Here is a 14,123-nt window from a genome sequence, read left to right as displayed (position 1 = left end):
ATAGGTGCTTTTAACCATTAACTTGAATTAAAATATTAAAAAAATTAGTAAAAAGAATTTTATTTCGACAGAGCTGTTGCCTAGAAGAAATGCTGATTATTTCATTTAAACATGATGTTTAGTTGACATTTTGTCCAACTGACTTGTTTTACGCTTTCTGAATTCTTAATCAGTTCCTTTTCGCAGCAAATCTAGAAATTTAAAAATGCTTTTTCAACCATTGGACTTCTTAAGCATTTAAATTCTGAAGCGCTGTGCCCACGGTGCGATTTTTCATGCGCATGCGAATGCGATTTTGTTGCATTCCAGGCCCGAGCAAAAATACACCGTGACACCAGCAATAATCTCTTTTTATGCACTGCAGCAAAATCGACATAAAAACTTGTTGCAACATTTTTTTTAGTACTGCATGCATCATGAAGCAGAAATTTTAAAATGCTACACGTGGCGCATAGGTTACAGTATCTTTTATTATCATTATAATAAAAGATACTGTAACCTATGCCCGCAGAATTTCATACAGAATAGAAATAAAGAAAGGCAGGTAAAGAGAAACACAGGTGAAAATATTTTTGCTATATTTTCTAACATAGATCTGAATGTCTTTATCAAATCTAAAAATTTTCACCAATCAGTTAGTTAGCGGATTGCCAACTCTCTCTCTTTTTTGCTTATTTATCCAATGAAATTGCAGAAGGCATCATATACTATGTTATGTTCTATAAAATATATATCTAGAATTCATCTGTTCTAACAGGCGTATTAAATTTGCCATATAATTCTCCCTTTTCTCAGAGGTTTTAAGTATTGTTGCATGTATTTTGCTGCTTTTTTCCAACAAACGTGACATTGCATGCGCATGAAAAAATTGGCACCATGGACCCAGCCTTTAACTTGCATCACGTTTATTCATATAATAGCAATCAAGCTATATTGTGAAAATTCCGTCTAAATGTTGAAAAGGTAAAGGGGACTTTCTACTCTCTTTTTATGGTAAAGAGAACAATGAATTTAAAGAAAGAAACTTTCGCGAATAGCCTGTTTAAAATTTTCCCGTAAAATATTTTCGCGAATGATCATTTAATGGATTTACCCCCAGAAGTAAATTTTGTGATAGCACAGGTGTTGATTATTATTGTTCGAGATAGCCTTAAAATAGTGTGTAAAAGTTACCATAAAATGCCAGCAATGATAAATAACCACATCACTTTGAATTGATTTTTAAATTGTTTATTAACAATCATAGCACGAAATTTTAAACGATAAGGATGATCCCACCCGCCACCTGTCGGAAAAATAGAAAACCAAACAAAGAAAAAAATTGAGATAGGATTCCTTCTTATCTACTTAATTTATCACAAAACTTCTCGTAAGCTTTGGAAGCGAGAAATAAAAATTGTAAATGTGAAAAGATTCGAGGTATACTGAAACCATTCCGCGTATGGTATACTAAAATATATTTCGCGGGTATTTACTTATCGCAAATAGGGCCTGAATTCGCAAGCCTGAAATTGTACTACACACGAAAAAAATATATTTTGCATTGGAACTGTGCAAATTTTGTCTTTAAATATTTATGTATATTTATATACGCAGCAATGATTGGCGTGCAAAAATCTCCAGAAAAGAAAACTCTGCATCTTATAAATTGCTAGATCTAGAATTTTTAGTAATCTGTTTGCATTGGTAATTTGTAGGATTATATTTTTCCAAAAAATAAGTACGAAAGCTAGTCTTATGTATGATATCTATGTGTTATGTTTAAATTTCTGTTTGTGCACTTGTATAAAAACTGTATAAATGCTTCTTTATTGACGTCAAAAAAACTGTCCAAAGACTCGAATTTCACATATATAGAACGGACATTGGCACTCCTCAATACGATCTGCGCGTGTGAAGTAGTCGAACCTCTGACATAGTTGGCTATTCTTCATGATGTCTCTTGAGTCGGACACGTGAATAGATAAATCCAATGCTGTATGTGACGATGGTATGTACCCGTAGATCAATAAGCGAGTGATCAATGTTCTTTTTGACAAGTCCAATTGTATATAGCGGTTTTTTGTTGACAATCGCGTACACTTCTTTTTTCAGTTTGACCCAGGTTTCCATCAAATGATTTGTTTGTATCGTAATTGGTCTAAAAATTTGTGTGACCCGTCTTTCGTTGGGATAATAGACTTTCTAAATGAAAATACTAAAAAGTCAATACAGAATTTTTTTGCGACGTGTTATATAAACTCTTGATTTTAGGTATTTGCCTATACAAATTTCTCAGTCAAACGTAACCGACTTTGAGATAGGATTGGCGGAAACTTTCGTAACAGGACGTCTCCTTAGCAGAGACATTCATGAGTCAGGCATCTTTAAAGAGGACATTTTTTCTCATTTCTGCTGAATTTTTTGGCACCTTAAGGAAATTAATTATCGCGGGGTCGATTTCGCGAAAATTAGTTCCCGCAAAAATTAATTCACGCAAAATATGGATGTTTTTCTAATATTTACAAAAATTTCACTTAGCAGCCCTTTATGTCTTGAAAAGCTATTGAAAAATATTAAAAACTAGGTAACAAATTTTGTTGCACTAAACTCGCGAAATTTAGTTCACGCGAAAAACATACCAGATACCCATAGATACAAAGCACGTAGAGATTGAACATAGATTACGATACGATTTTGCGCGCCTACAATTATTTTTACCTGTGTAAAGATATTGATGAGTTGGGATTCCATTCATTTAAACCTTCTTGACATCCTTTCGAAGACAAACGCATATCTTGTTTTGAAACGAAGAAAGAGATTTAAGATTCTTGCAAAATATAATACCTTCGGTAAGTAACTTTATTTTCCTTTCGTGCAATACACGGACATCGTACCGTTCAGCAAGGATGTACGAATAATGAGTTGTCTCCACATAGTGCAACCAGAAGGATATTGTAAGGAAAACTTCAATCCACGATTTGATGTAGTACTGTCTTTTCATATTGACGATAAGTTAGTTTGTAGAACGCTAAGACAGGATGTATTTCAAGTGAAGCTTCCGAAGAGAATGAATATTTTAATAACATACCCTAACTTTTTATATCTATATTTATTTAATAATTTATTTTAAAAGAAAAACATTTTTTTGGTTTATATATACTTCCGCTTCAAGTCTTCATCAGTAATAAAAAAATATCTAATTATTTATTTTTATTTTGAGAAATCATTTTTGCTGGTTAGATTCAAATTGTGCTATCGCAGGTTGTTAACTCCAGCACGTACGCTGTAAAATTGTAGTTAATTTGACGGTATACCTTTTTTCAGCGATAGTAAATCAAAGTTTATACATTCATACAAGAGGGTGATACTTTGACAATTCCAAGGCGATGAATATTCAAAATGTTTTCCTTATTCATAAGGACGTGACTGGGTATACCATAGAAATCAAAGCAAAAATTATACCCAAGAGGATGATAAGTGTCAAAAAAATTCACTCGCAACTCCTATTGAATTTGAAGGTGTGATATACCGATCAGAAAAAAATGTTATTTGGATAAAGTCCCTTTCGAAAAATAAATAAATAGTTTCACCATTGGAAGCATCGTCGTTTCTTTAGTATAAATGGCTAATAAAAAATCGATTTTTTGATACAATAATTATTTATCATATTTCTATTTATGAGTCATCTGCGTTCACTTCAGTTTCTGCAGAAGAATGACGTTTTGAGTGGGTATTAGAGTCCTGTTTCAGACCTACCAATCGAGAGAGGCTCCCCTAATAATTTAAAGGTTGTGTTCATTTATATCAGTTCTTTTACTGTTGTTATTTTCCTTTTACTTTTCATTGTTGGGTGTAGTCCTCCCATACAGGTAATGAGCTACTATGTGTAGCATGCCATCACAGGATGTGTTACATCAATCATGAAGGTATAAAAGATACGCCCATGCATTAATTAATTAGTTTTATTTATTTTTTGATGCGTAGTTAGGGACTTAGTGTTATTCAAAAAAAAACTTTTTGACGAAATAATTTCTGTATGCTGCTGTTTTTATTTGCACATAATTTTATTTGTTTACAGGTTATATTGTTTACTTACAAACATGAGTTTAACCTGTATGTTACATTGTCGTCAGTGTAGCGCGTACGATTATTGATCTATAAATGACTCTCCGATGTTTACAAAAGTTTCCGGAGTTTGTACACGCAAGGTCATATATAGGATACAATTGCTATATTAATGAATTTTATAGCTTTTTATAAACACAAGATCCAAAATGCACTGGAATCTTTTCTTCTTAGCAAAGTCCCACCCATTTTAAGATTTTTAATTATTGTGGTCTGTTTATGGAGAGAGTATATTGGTTAAGACGTTTTCCTCCGTTTTTCTATAGCAAAAATGCGATTATTCGTCTACCAGTGCATTCGTTATTTACCAGTGCAGTGCTCTGTCAAAAACATCGTTTCATTCGTCTATGAATTTTCACGCAAAAAGAAACGAGCAAAAGCTAATGGGTGAGATAAATATTCCTTTTCAAGTACAACATACATCTTGTTTTACTGATTTTACTATGTGAAGCTAAAACTAGCTCGTTTAACCTGTAGCCTTTATTTAACCTTTTTTAATCCCAGCTAGCTAGCTAATCACTTTGAAGGCAACCGACTGCTGGTGTAGCATATGTAATTATTGGTAGATTCTGTCTTTCTTCCTACAAGATTCTATATAAAATTTAAGCTTATTCTAATGATTATTCAAAGCTCAGTGTGAAACGTGTAACTAATTATGCTATCATGAATTGTTATCAGGGAAGTTAAAGGATGTCACACATCTGGTGTCAGCTAAGTTGTTCAAGTTTTAAAAATAGGATTGGCCCGTTACAAAATGAAATAAGAACCTTGGTATATACGCTGCCTTCCATACTCATTGTCACACATGCTGACTATAACCGTAGCAAAATGACACACAGAGGATGTGACTGAACATGTACCACATGTAACTGAAATGCGTTTTCAAGAATTGTCATTTTCCTTTCTTTTCAAATCTTTTGCTGCCATTTTTATTAAATTTATGGATAAAATACTGACTGATTGAAACCTTGCTTCCGCCACGCGTCATATAAGGGAGAAAGACATTAGTTACTACAGTAGAATCACGATAACTCGAACTTTCAACAGCACGAATTGATTTCTAATTCCCTTGAACCTTCACCAATACTTTCTCATAAAATACTCCCAATAACTCGAACCCCTGATAAGTCGAACCAATATTCATGTCCCTTGGAGCAATATTCGCCCGATAATTAGAACTTGAGAGCAAAAATGGATATCCTGTGCGACTACATCCCATTTTGTGGGGAAGACATACAGCAAAAAGTGGAAAAGTTTTATACGTTGTTTCAAAAGAATTAGTTGGTTTACGTGTTTGTCCAATGCTTGCAAAATAACGTTTCCAAGTAAAAACTAGATGCTCCTAAGAATCTCATTTGGTTTATGTTACTACGTGTTTTATTGTGCATATGTAAGAAAGTTTACCTGGCTAGATGTTCGAAAGAATTTCTCTGACAACCTACGGCTTTTAACTCATATTTCATCTTAAGAAATACGTTTTATTAACTCCATTGTTAGTAGATTGTTTTTAGTTTTTTACCAGTTTACGGCGGACATAACCCATAAGCTGAGCATTTGTTTTAGACAAGACTTTTTATATAAAAATATATTAAAAGAGAATGTCTGTCATTGTTAAATATGTTACTGCGTAATTCTTCTTTTTAATATATGTTTCATTTCCAGAGAAAATTAAATATGGATTGTGAAAATCTTTCAGATGGTCCAACTGTGATCAACACATCCTGTGATGATGTTGAGACGGACATTGACAGTGTGTTGCGAAGACTTGGTTCCTGTGGCAATTCGCAGCGTGTACTTCAGTTGTTATGCATGATCATGCACCTGTCTGTGTCCTATCAATCGTTTTTAATGTATTACGCTGCCAACAATCCTCCTTGGATATGTGTGGGTAACTCTAGCACATTTTGTGAAAAGAATTATGGAAAAATATTTGACGTCACAGACGATGACTTCCGTAAACGATGTAGTTTGAATCGAACTGAGTGGCGTTATACCGCCGCTGAACCTTTCTCGATCGTCACAGAACTCGATCTTGTGTGTGATAAAGATTCGTTAGCTGCTTTGATCACTGCTGCCTTCTTTATTGGATGGGGTGTTGGAGGAATCTTTTCTGGTTTGCTAGCTGACACGTATGGTCGAAAGGTAACACAAATGCTATCGTTGTTTCTGTTATTCATATTTTCATTCACACTGTCATATACAAATGCTGTCTGGCAAGTTATTTTACTTCGTTCTTTAATTGGTGCAGTTACGGGGACTTGTCTTAACGTTGTCTACGTTCTCCTATCAGAATATTCTGTACCTGAAAAACGTGCACTGGCAGGTTGTATCTTACAGGCTTGTTTTCCAGTTGGAAACTTATTATTGTCAGTAGTAGCATATTACGAAAGGGAATGGAGGAAATTATGCATGTATACCTCTTTCCCGATGATCTTCTCTTTTTTACTGACTTTCGCATTATTAAAGTCACCAAGGTGGTTGTACGCCTCTGGTAAAACTTCCAAGGCTGAAAATGTACTGCGTACTATGGCCAAGTTCAACAAATGCGAACCGTTTGAGTTTGTGTTGCAACAAAGTAGCTGCTTGAAAGCAAACAACAAGTATTCCTACAAGGATTTATTATTCAGTAATTGCTCCTTAACTCTGCTTGTGGCTGCACAGTTTTACGGTTGGTTTTCGTGCGGTTTGGTGTACTATGGTGTATCGTTGGAATCTTCTGATTTGGGCGGAGACATCTACACCAACTTTATGCTCACAACGCTAGGAGATATACCAGGAAATTTTATAACTATTTACACCAGTAACCGTTATGGTAGAAAAAAGACAGTTCTTTCTTCTTTCCTGTTGTGTTCTATAGTGCTGGGTGGCATAGCAGCCGTTCCGAAAGCGTTTGCTCATGGCAGGATAGTGAAAGTTGTTCTTTCTATGTTTGGTAAATGTTTTATAAACGTAGCCTTCGGTGGCTTTTATTTATGGAGTTTCGAAATATTTCCGACGGTTGTCAGAACACAAGGTATGACGTTATGTCAAGTCGCAGCGCGCATAGGCTCTGCAACGTCGCCATTTATCGCCACCATGTTAGGAAATATCTATGCGCCGTTACCTTTTATGGTAATGTGTGGTGTCAGCCTTCTTGCCGCACTTAGTGGTGTGGCGTTACCGGAGACCAATAACATGGCGACACGAGAAACTTTCGAAGACTTTACGGCGAAAGATCGTACTGTTAGAGTTGATGAAGATGAAGAAATCTTAGTTTCTGATAGCTTGAAGTAAAATAGGAATTTTGTCTTATTTTTTGTCGTTTTTTGTTTTTTTGTTTTTTTGTTTTATGTTCATGGCTGTATTAATTTTCAAACAGTTGGTTTATGCTTAGTATTTTGTGCAGCTTCTTGATTTTTGTTATTGGATTTTTTTTCTTGGTCATGTTTGTTTGTTTATGCTTGATTTTATTATTTTATTTCCTTGTTGATTTTTTTGTTTGTTTGTTGTTGTTGTTTTTATTCGTCTGTATTGGTTTGTGTTTTCTTATGCCTCTATATTTTGTAGTTCGTTTGTTTTGTTTTGTTTGTTTGAGTGTTTGTTTGTTTGTTTTGTTCCTTACTTTCTTGCAACTGTACATTTAGTTGTTGTTTTGTTGATTTATTGATTTTAAATAGCACAATTCAAAGCTACTTTTTTATGATAGCAAATGTATGTAATAAATGAATTTCATATCATTTAGCAATAGTCGTATAATTTATTGATTAATAAAATCACTTTAATGCATTTTAATTTACATAATTTAGTAAAAATTAACCAACACATTCCATTGTCACTGCTGGTTTGTAAAAGCTTTTAGAAACAATGTAATTAGCAATCTTAAAAACCTTTAGAGTACTAATTACAACTTTCACCAACATTTTTTGATGCAAATACAATATATTGACAAAAAAAGATTCTGGATATTGTAGTTTTTGTACTCATAAGTTCGAACACGTAAAAGTCAGGTGGCGAGACCTTTTTTGTTCAACATCAAGTAAGTTCTAATAAACAAGGGAAAAAAATGTCGTTAGACAAATGTAATCTAAAGCTTCAACAATCATGTATCGATGATTTTTATGATGATGTTTACTAAATACAGTGAAAAATAATGTTAATTTTAATATTCGTCTACCTTCTATATATATAAAAAATATATATAAGAAAAATTATATCCATAAGGACGTTTATGGATAAAGAAGATTTTCTGGGTTTCTCCTAAATTAAAATCAGCCGAAACTTTGGGGCATTAATATTTATTAAGGGAAATATTTTTTACGAATTTGCTAAATTTTCATTTTCATTTTTGCCATTTTTTCACACCTGGAAATTTACCTCTGTGTTGAAAAAACCTTGACAACATTGAATGTGAAAAAAAATTCATAACCACCTGGGTAATATTTTTATATTTATTTTTTTTATATCTATACTGCATATTATCATTTTTCAATAATTACTGTTGAGTATAGAATGACCGCAATTGCTGCCATATGCCTTGTATTTTGAAAAGCTGATATTCTTGAATATTATTATTATTATTAGTAACCTTTGGATTCTTAGGGAACTTATTTATTTTTCCAAGAATTCGCTCTATTCCATTTAAAGTCAGCCTTTTTCTTACACAATCAACACGTCTATTGGTGTTGAACATCAGCATTTTTTAATATTGCAGGTAAAATATTACGATTGAAAATATGTTTAAAATGAATTTAAGGTAAGAAATCTTAGCGGAAAATATTTTTGCGATTTTGAACCCTATCCGTAAAATTACCCTTTATAGAGCAAATCGCAAAATTAAGTCCCGCAAAAAGTAGGCAAAAGTTTTATCAATCAAAATTAATTATATTTTACTTGATATTTCATGTTCATAATTGGAGAATGTTTGAAGTTCAGAATTAAAAGAATTAATTTTCCTTAAAAGAAAGCCTTCAAAAGCCCAAAAATTGTTTTGCAAAAGTTTTTTGGGCCTCTCAATCGCAAAAATATTCCACAAAAATTATAAACGGTGTAAAAAAAAATTTCCACTGTATCATTTTATTGTGGTTGTTCTGTTATTCTTTGTGTTTGTGTCTTTTATATAAATTAGCTTGTTATACAGCCGAAATCAGCTATAAAAATTGACTTACCTCGAGGGAAGAAATTTTTGAGAACAGATTTTACGGGAATATATTTTTGCGAATCGTTTTGCGTAATACTGTGATTTTCGCGAAAAATATTTTCGCAAATCAAAGGCAGAAAATTATTTTCGCGGAAGATATTTTCGTGATTTTACGAAAAGAAAGCAAATTTCATGGAAGATTTTTTTGCGTTTTAAAGAAGTAAGCCTTTCTGGTTAATTTTGAGCAAATATAAAGTACTTTCGTTGATGGAATCTTTGTAATTAGCATTAGCCCTGGATGTAGAAATGTATCCAGAAAAATTTTTATTTAATTTACATTTCCACATCTTTGCCACATACGTAATTGTTTGATTTGATGATTGTTTTCATTTTTTGCGAAATAATAATTTAAATATCGCAGAAAACATATTTGAGAATTACCACCTCTGGTTCAATTTAATTTCGAGAAATCTTCCTAAATTCGCGAATTTATTTCCACCACATCTTCCGCCAAAATTTTTGGTCGCTAAATTTTTTTTTCTTGCCAGAATTTATTGATGTTACAGTAAGCTGTTGTTTTTTATTTTATTAAGTAACAACAGAACTGTTTTGATTTGATGTAAATTACTACATTTTTAGAAGTTATAAGATATGCCCGAACGTCTAAATACACCAATAAATAATCCAGAAGATAAGAACGAGCTGGACAATGTCATCGCAGAAGAAGAAGCTATCGGTGAAAGTGTTGACAACATTTTAAGAAAAATTGGTGCTTGTGGTCCTTCCAACATTTTAATCCTTATTGGCTGCATGATTTTAAATTTCGGTATTTCTCCACAAACACTTTTAATGTATTTCGCAGCCAACGATCCCCCTTGGAAGTGTGTGAACAGCAGTAGAAATGTATTTTGTGAACATTCTAGAGGTAAAATCTTTGATTCTACGGACGATAACTTTCAAAAGCGTTGTTCATTTAATCGCTCTGACTGGGAGTACACTACCAACTCGAGATACTCCATTGTAACCGAATTTGATCTAGTATGTGGCAAAGATTCTTTTGCAGCTCTAGCTAACTCAGCATTATTTATTGGATGGGGCATCGGTGGTGTGTTTACTGGATTGATTTGTGATATGGTTGGTCGAAAGTTAACCTTGACGGCATCATTTTTGATTACTACGCTCCTGTCGTTAGCTTGCTGTTTTATCACAGCCATATGGCAATTGGTTTTACTTCGAACATTTCTTGGCATTTCAACGGGTACCGTTATGGCTGTTCAATACATTTTGCTATCTGAATTGACTGCTCCTGAAAATCGCTCGTTGCAAATAAACACACTTGGCCTTGCATTCACATTATCGCTTTCCGCTTTAACTGGTATTGCTTATTACATACGAGAGTGGAGGCACTTGGTTATGTTTGTTACAATACCAGTTTTGGTTGGTTTAATAATGACAATTGTGTTGCCAGAATCACCAAGATGGCTCTACACAAAAGGCAAGCTCGTTAAATCAGAGCGGATTTTGAAGAAAATGGGTAGTTTAAATAATCGCGACTCGACGGGATATAAGTTAAAGCCAACCATTGAAAGCAACGTTAAAGAAAAAACCTATTCGTATTTAGATATGTTTAGGACTTGGTCTATCACGATGTTTGTATTAGCTCAAGCTGTTGGTTGGTTTACAAATGGCCTTGTGTATTATGCGCTTTCTCTCGAAGCTGCCGACTTGGGAGGGGACATCTACACAAATTTTGTTATGGTTGCGTTTGCAGATGTACCTGGCAACATCTTGGCCATTTATATTTGTAATCGTTTTGGAAGAAAGAAGTCTACCCTTCTTTCCTTCTTGATAGGCGGTTTGTTGCTTGGCTGTATAGCACCAATACCGAAATCATATTCACACGGTCACATCATTAGAATCGTACTTGCTTTAATTGGTAAATGTTGTATAGATATCTCGTTTAGCGGTTTTTACATTTGGACCTTGGAGTTGTACCCTACGGTTGTGCGGACACAGGGAATGACAATTTGTCAGATTTCATGTCGCGTTGGTTCTGCTTCAGCCCCATTTATCGTGAACGTTTTGAGAAATGTATGGCCACCTTTGCCGTTTATTATTATGTGTGGGGCATCCATCTTGGCTGCTCTGATGGGATTGATCCTCCCAGAAACATCTGGGAAAGCTACAAGAGAGAAATATGAAGATATATATACAAAGCCGTCTAATATTTCTTTATTAAAAGATGAATCCCGACCTCTTATGTCAGATACTGATGAATTGCCAGTAGTTGCTTGATTGAGGGTATAAAATTTTGTAATGTCGGAATTGTACGGACCAATTACTTTAGGAACAAGTTACACACTTTTTTTATATGAGGTTATCAGGCTTGGACTTTAGGTACAAAAAAACTGGTCTTAATCTTGTTAAGTATGATTTTAAGCGCGTAGTGTGAACAAAAAGTTACTTGTAGCGCGAGTTGACGCTTGTCAGAGGCCAATTTTAAAATCAAAAATTTTTTTTTCAGGCTGCTAATCGGAGTTCATGCCAATTTCAAAGAAAACTGACATATTTCTGTATGTTTTCCTCGTATTTTGCATTGTATTGTGCACAATTTAGGGACAAAAAAAGGTTTTGACGTCAAAATACTTCTAGTTAGCTATATTATATTTCTCAAAAGTTTTTTTTTCCAGAATTATTTATTAGCTAAATAAATATAAAAGCTAATTAAATTCTCTATAAGATAATAAAATTTGCATATTTTTCCAGCTAGTCATAAATTTACATTTTTAATTGCTTTAAATGATGACCGTCAGCAATAATTTTGTGTAAAAGTACTTCTATTATTTGGATGCTTTGTGTGATATTTACACTATTTAGAAATGATTTATTAATTTATTTAGACGGCAATTGTCCAAAATTGGATACCAGATCGATAATGAGATCTAAATTATTTTGTGCATTTTTGGTTAAAAAAATACTTTTTAACTCATTTGGATCAAGCTAGATAATCTTGCAAGACACAAAAAGCCTCCAAAACAGGGAAAATCGAAATTTTCGTAGGTTGTAACTTCAGAAAAACATTTCATACGGCGTAAATATGCGTTTTAGCTTTTGTTCGTGAGCGTTTGCGTGATATACTGTCTGCTTGAAAGTTTTCCAAAAAAATTTTTAAACATTTTATTCCAAGTAATAAGAATTCAATAGAAATAAGTTAGTAAAAAAAAAAAAGTAAAAAAAAAAATTGGGGAGCAAAAGGCCAAAAAACGGTAATTTTTTCCAAATATTATTTTCAGGATTGAATATATATATAACCTTAATATTGAAATAATAATTTATTGTAAACGCCCAAATATTCACCTGTATTATTAATTCGCGAATAACGCAAAAGTATTCACCTGTATTATTAATTCGCGAATAACGCAAAAGTATTTTCGAATATTTTTATAGAAAAAGAATTTCTTAACAAAAATTCTCACCTTTCTCTATTGTACAGCTAATAATCCTTTTGTGATTTTGGCGGCAGCATCACTTTTTTTACTTCGTATGAATAATTTGAGCTCTTTTTACTCTGACGTAAAACTTAACAAATCAATACATTTCTTGATTATTTTTGCGGATATTAATTTCCAAAAAACTATATCTTTGGGATAATGTTTCGCAGACATAAAATTTCGCGAATTTGGGTAAATCTTGCGAAAATTGCAAAAACGCATGCGTAAATTGTATTTTTGATATAATTAAAAAAGCCACTAATGCGATTGGATTGGTTGCGTAAGTCTTGTCAGGGCCTCGTTCGCTCATATAAAAACAATGCCACTAGCCGTTAAATCTAGTTTGGTTTTCCCTTTTTACTGAATCCTATTTTATTAAATAGTTATTACCCTAAGTCATTCATGATTTTTTAATGAGAACCAGTACAATATGACCGGAGGCTGGCTGTTTTCTGAGTTTTTTTAGCCTGATTTGTTCATAACGCGTTCTTATTTAAAAAAAAAATTCAAAAATCAATTCCCTTACGGTAATTTAACAGTTTCAGCTTGGGCAGAGAGTTCTTATAATATGGGAAAATGCAGGGTCGGGTTTTTAGTTTTAAACCAATGATTCTAGACTTTGTCTATCCTCAAAAAAAGTACCCCATTCCTATTATTAGGTAACAATTTCAGGCAATATTCACCGTCGGCGCTAAATGTGTTCCCCTTACTCTTGCTATGGGTGACCATGAACGTGCGCGACACACCTAAAATACCCCTTAAAACTTAAAACCGAGAGAGATCATCTTAAAATCTTCTAAATAATCTACAATTTGACCTGAAATAGATTTCTAAAATCTAAGTTTTGTTATGATAAGGACAAGAGACTTTCGCGAATGAGTCATGTTAAAAGATTCTACAAATGAATTAACACTTAATGTGGAGAAGTTGCGCGTTTTTTGAGAATAAAAAAAGTTTCTCGCCTAACCACTTGATCATGTCACAAATTCAGTTTACTCTGAAAAAACGAGCTAAAATTAGTGACAAAATATTTGCCACCACAGCAGTTTTTGGGGCATTTTTTCAAAGTTGGCAAAAGTCATCAACTCGCCAATACTTAACTTCTCCATATGCGCGGGCACGCTAAACATCGGCTAGAACGCGCTAGCCTCACTTTCAAAAACGCCATAGGTACGGAAAAGAACAATGCTGACGTCAGCTACAATCACCACAGCAAAAGAGTTTGGATTTAACCAAATAACCTAAGATCCTAAAGTCTGCTGGAACATTGCCAAGTTCAAATTGTGTAAATCTTAAGATCGAAATAGGCGAAATTACTACTTGTGGCGATGGACTTCAGAATTTGGTTCGTGCCAAAAATTTTATCACCGATTGTGGAGTTCCCAAATGTCACTAGATTTTTTAGGCTA

At 33.5% G+C, this 14,123-nt stretch overlaps 2 protein-coding genes across 2 annotated transcripts; both read left to right on the top strand.

The window, feature by feature from the left end:
* Positions 1–87: 87 nt before the first annotated feature.
* On the top strand, positions 88–8,884 carry LOC130662757 (solute carrier family 22 member 15-like). The gene has a single exon (XM_057461682.1). It carries the CDS (start codon positions 5,755–5,757, stop codon positions 7,378–7,380), a length of 1,626 nt encoding a protein of 541 aa, XP_057317665.1. The 5' UTR covers positions 88–5,754; the 3' UTR covers positions 7,381–8,884.
* Positions 8,885–9,847: 963 nt separating this feature from the next.
* Positions 9,848–12,755, top strand: LOC130612571 (solute carrier family 22 member 15-like). The gene has a single exon (XM_057433902.1). It carries the CDS (start codon positions 9,875–9,877, stop codon positions 11,516–11,518), a length of 1,644 nt encoding a protein of 547 aa, XP_057289885.1. The 5' UTR covers positions 9,848–9,874; the 3' UTR covers positions 11,519–12,755.
* Positions 12,756–14,123: the final 1,368 nt, after the last annotated feature.

The sequence above is a fragment of the Hydractinia symbiolongicarpus genome, chromosome 10 (genome assembly GCF_029227915.1).
Source record: "Hydractinia symbiolongicarpus strain clone_291-10 chromosome 10, HSymV2.1, whole genome shotgun sequence".
NCBI lineage: Eukaryota > Metazoa > Cnidaria > Hydrozoa > Anthoathecata > Hydractiniidae > Hydractinia > Hydractinia symbiolongicarpus.
This window is presented reverse-complemented; position numbering and strand designations above follow the sequence as displayed.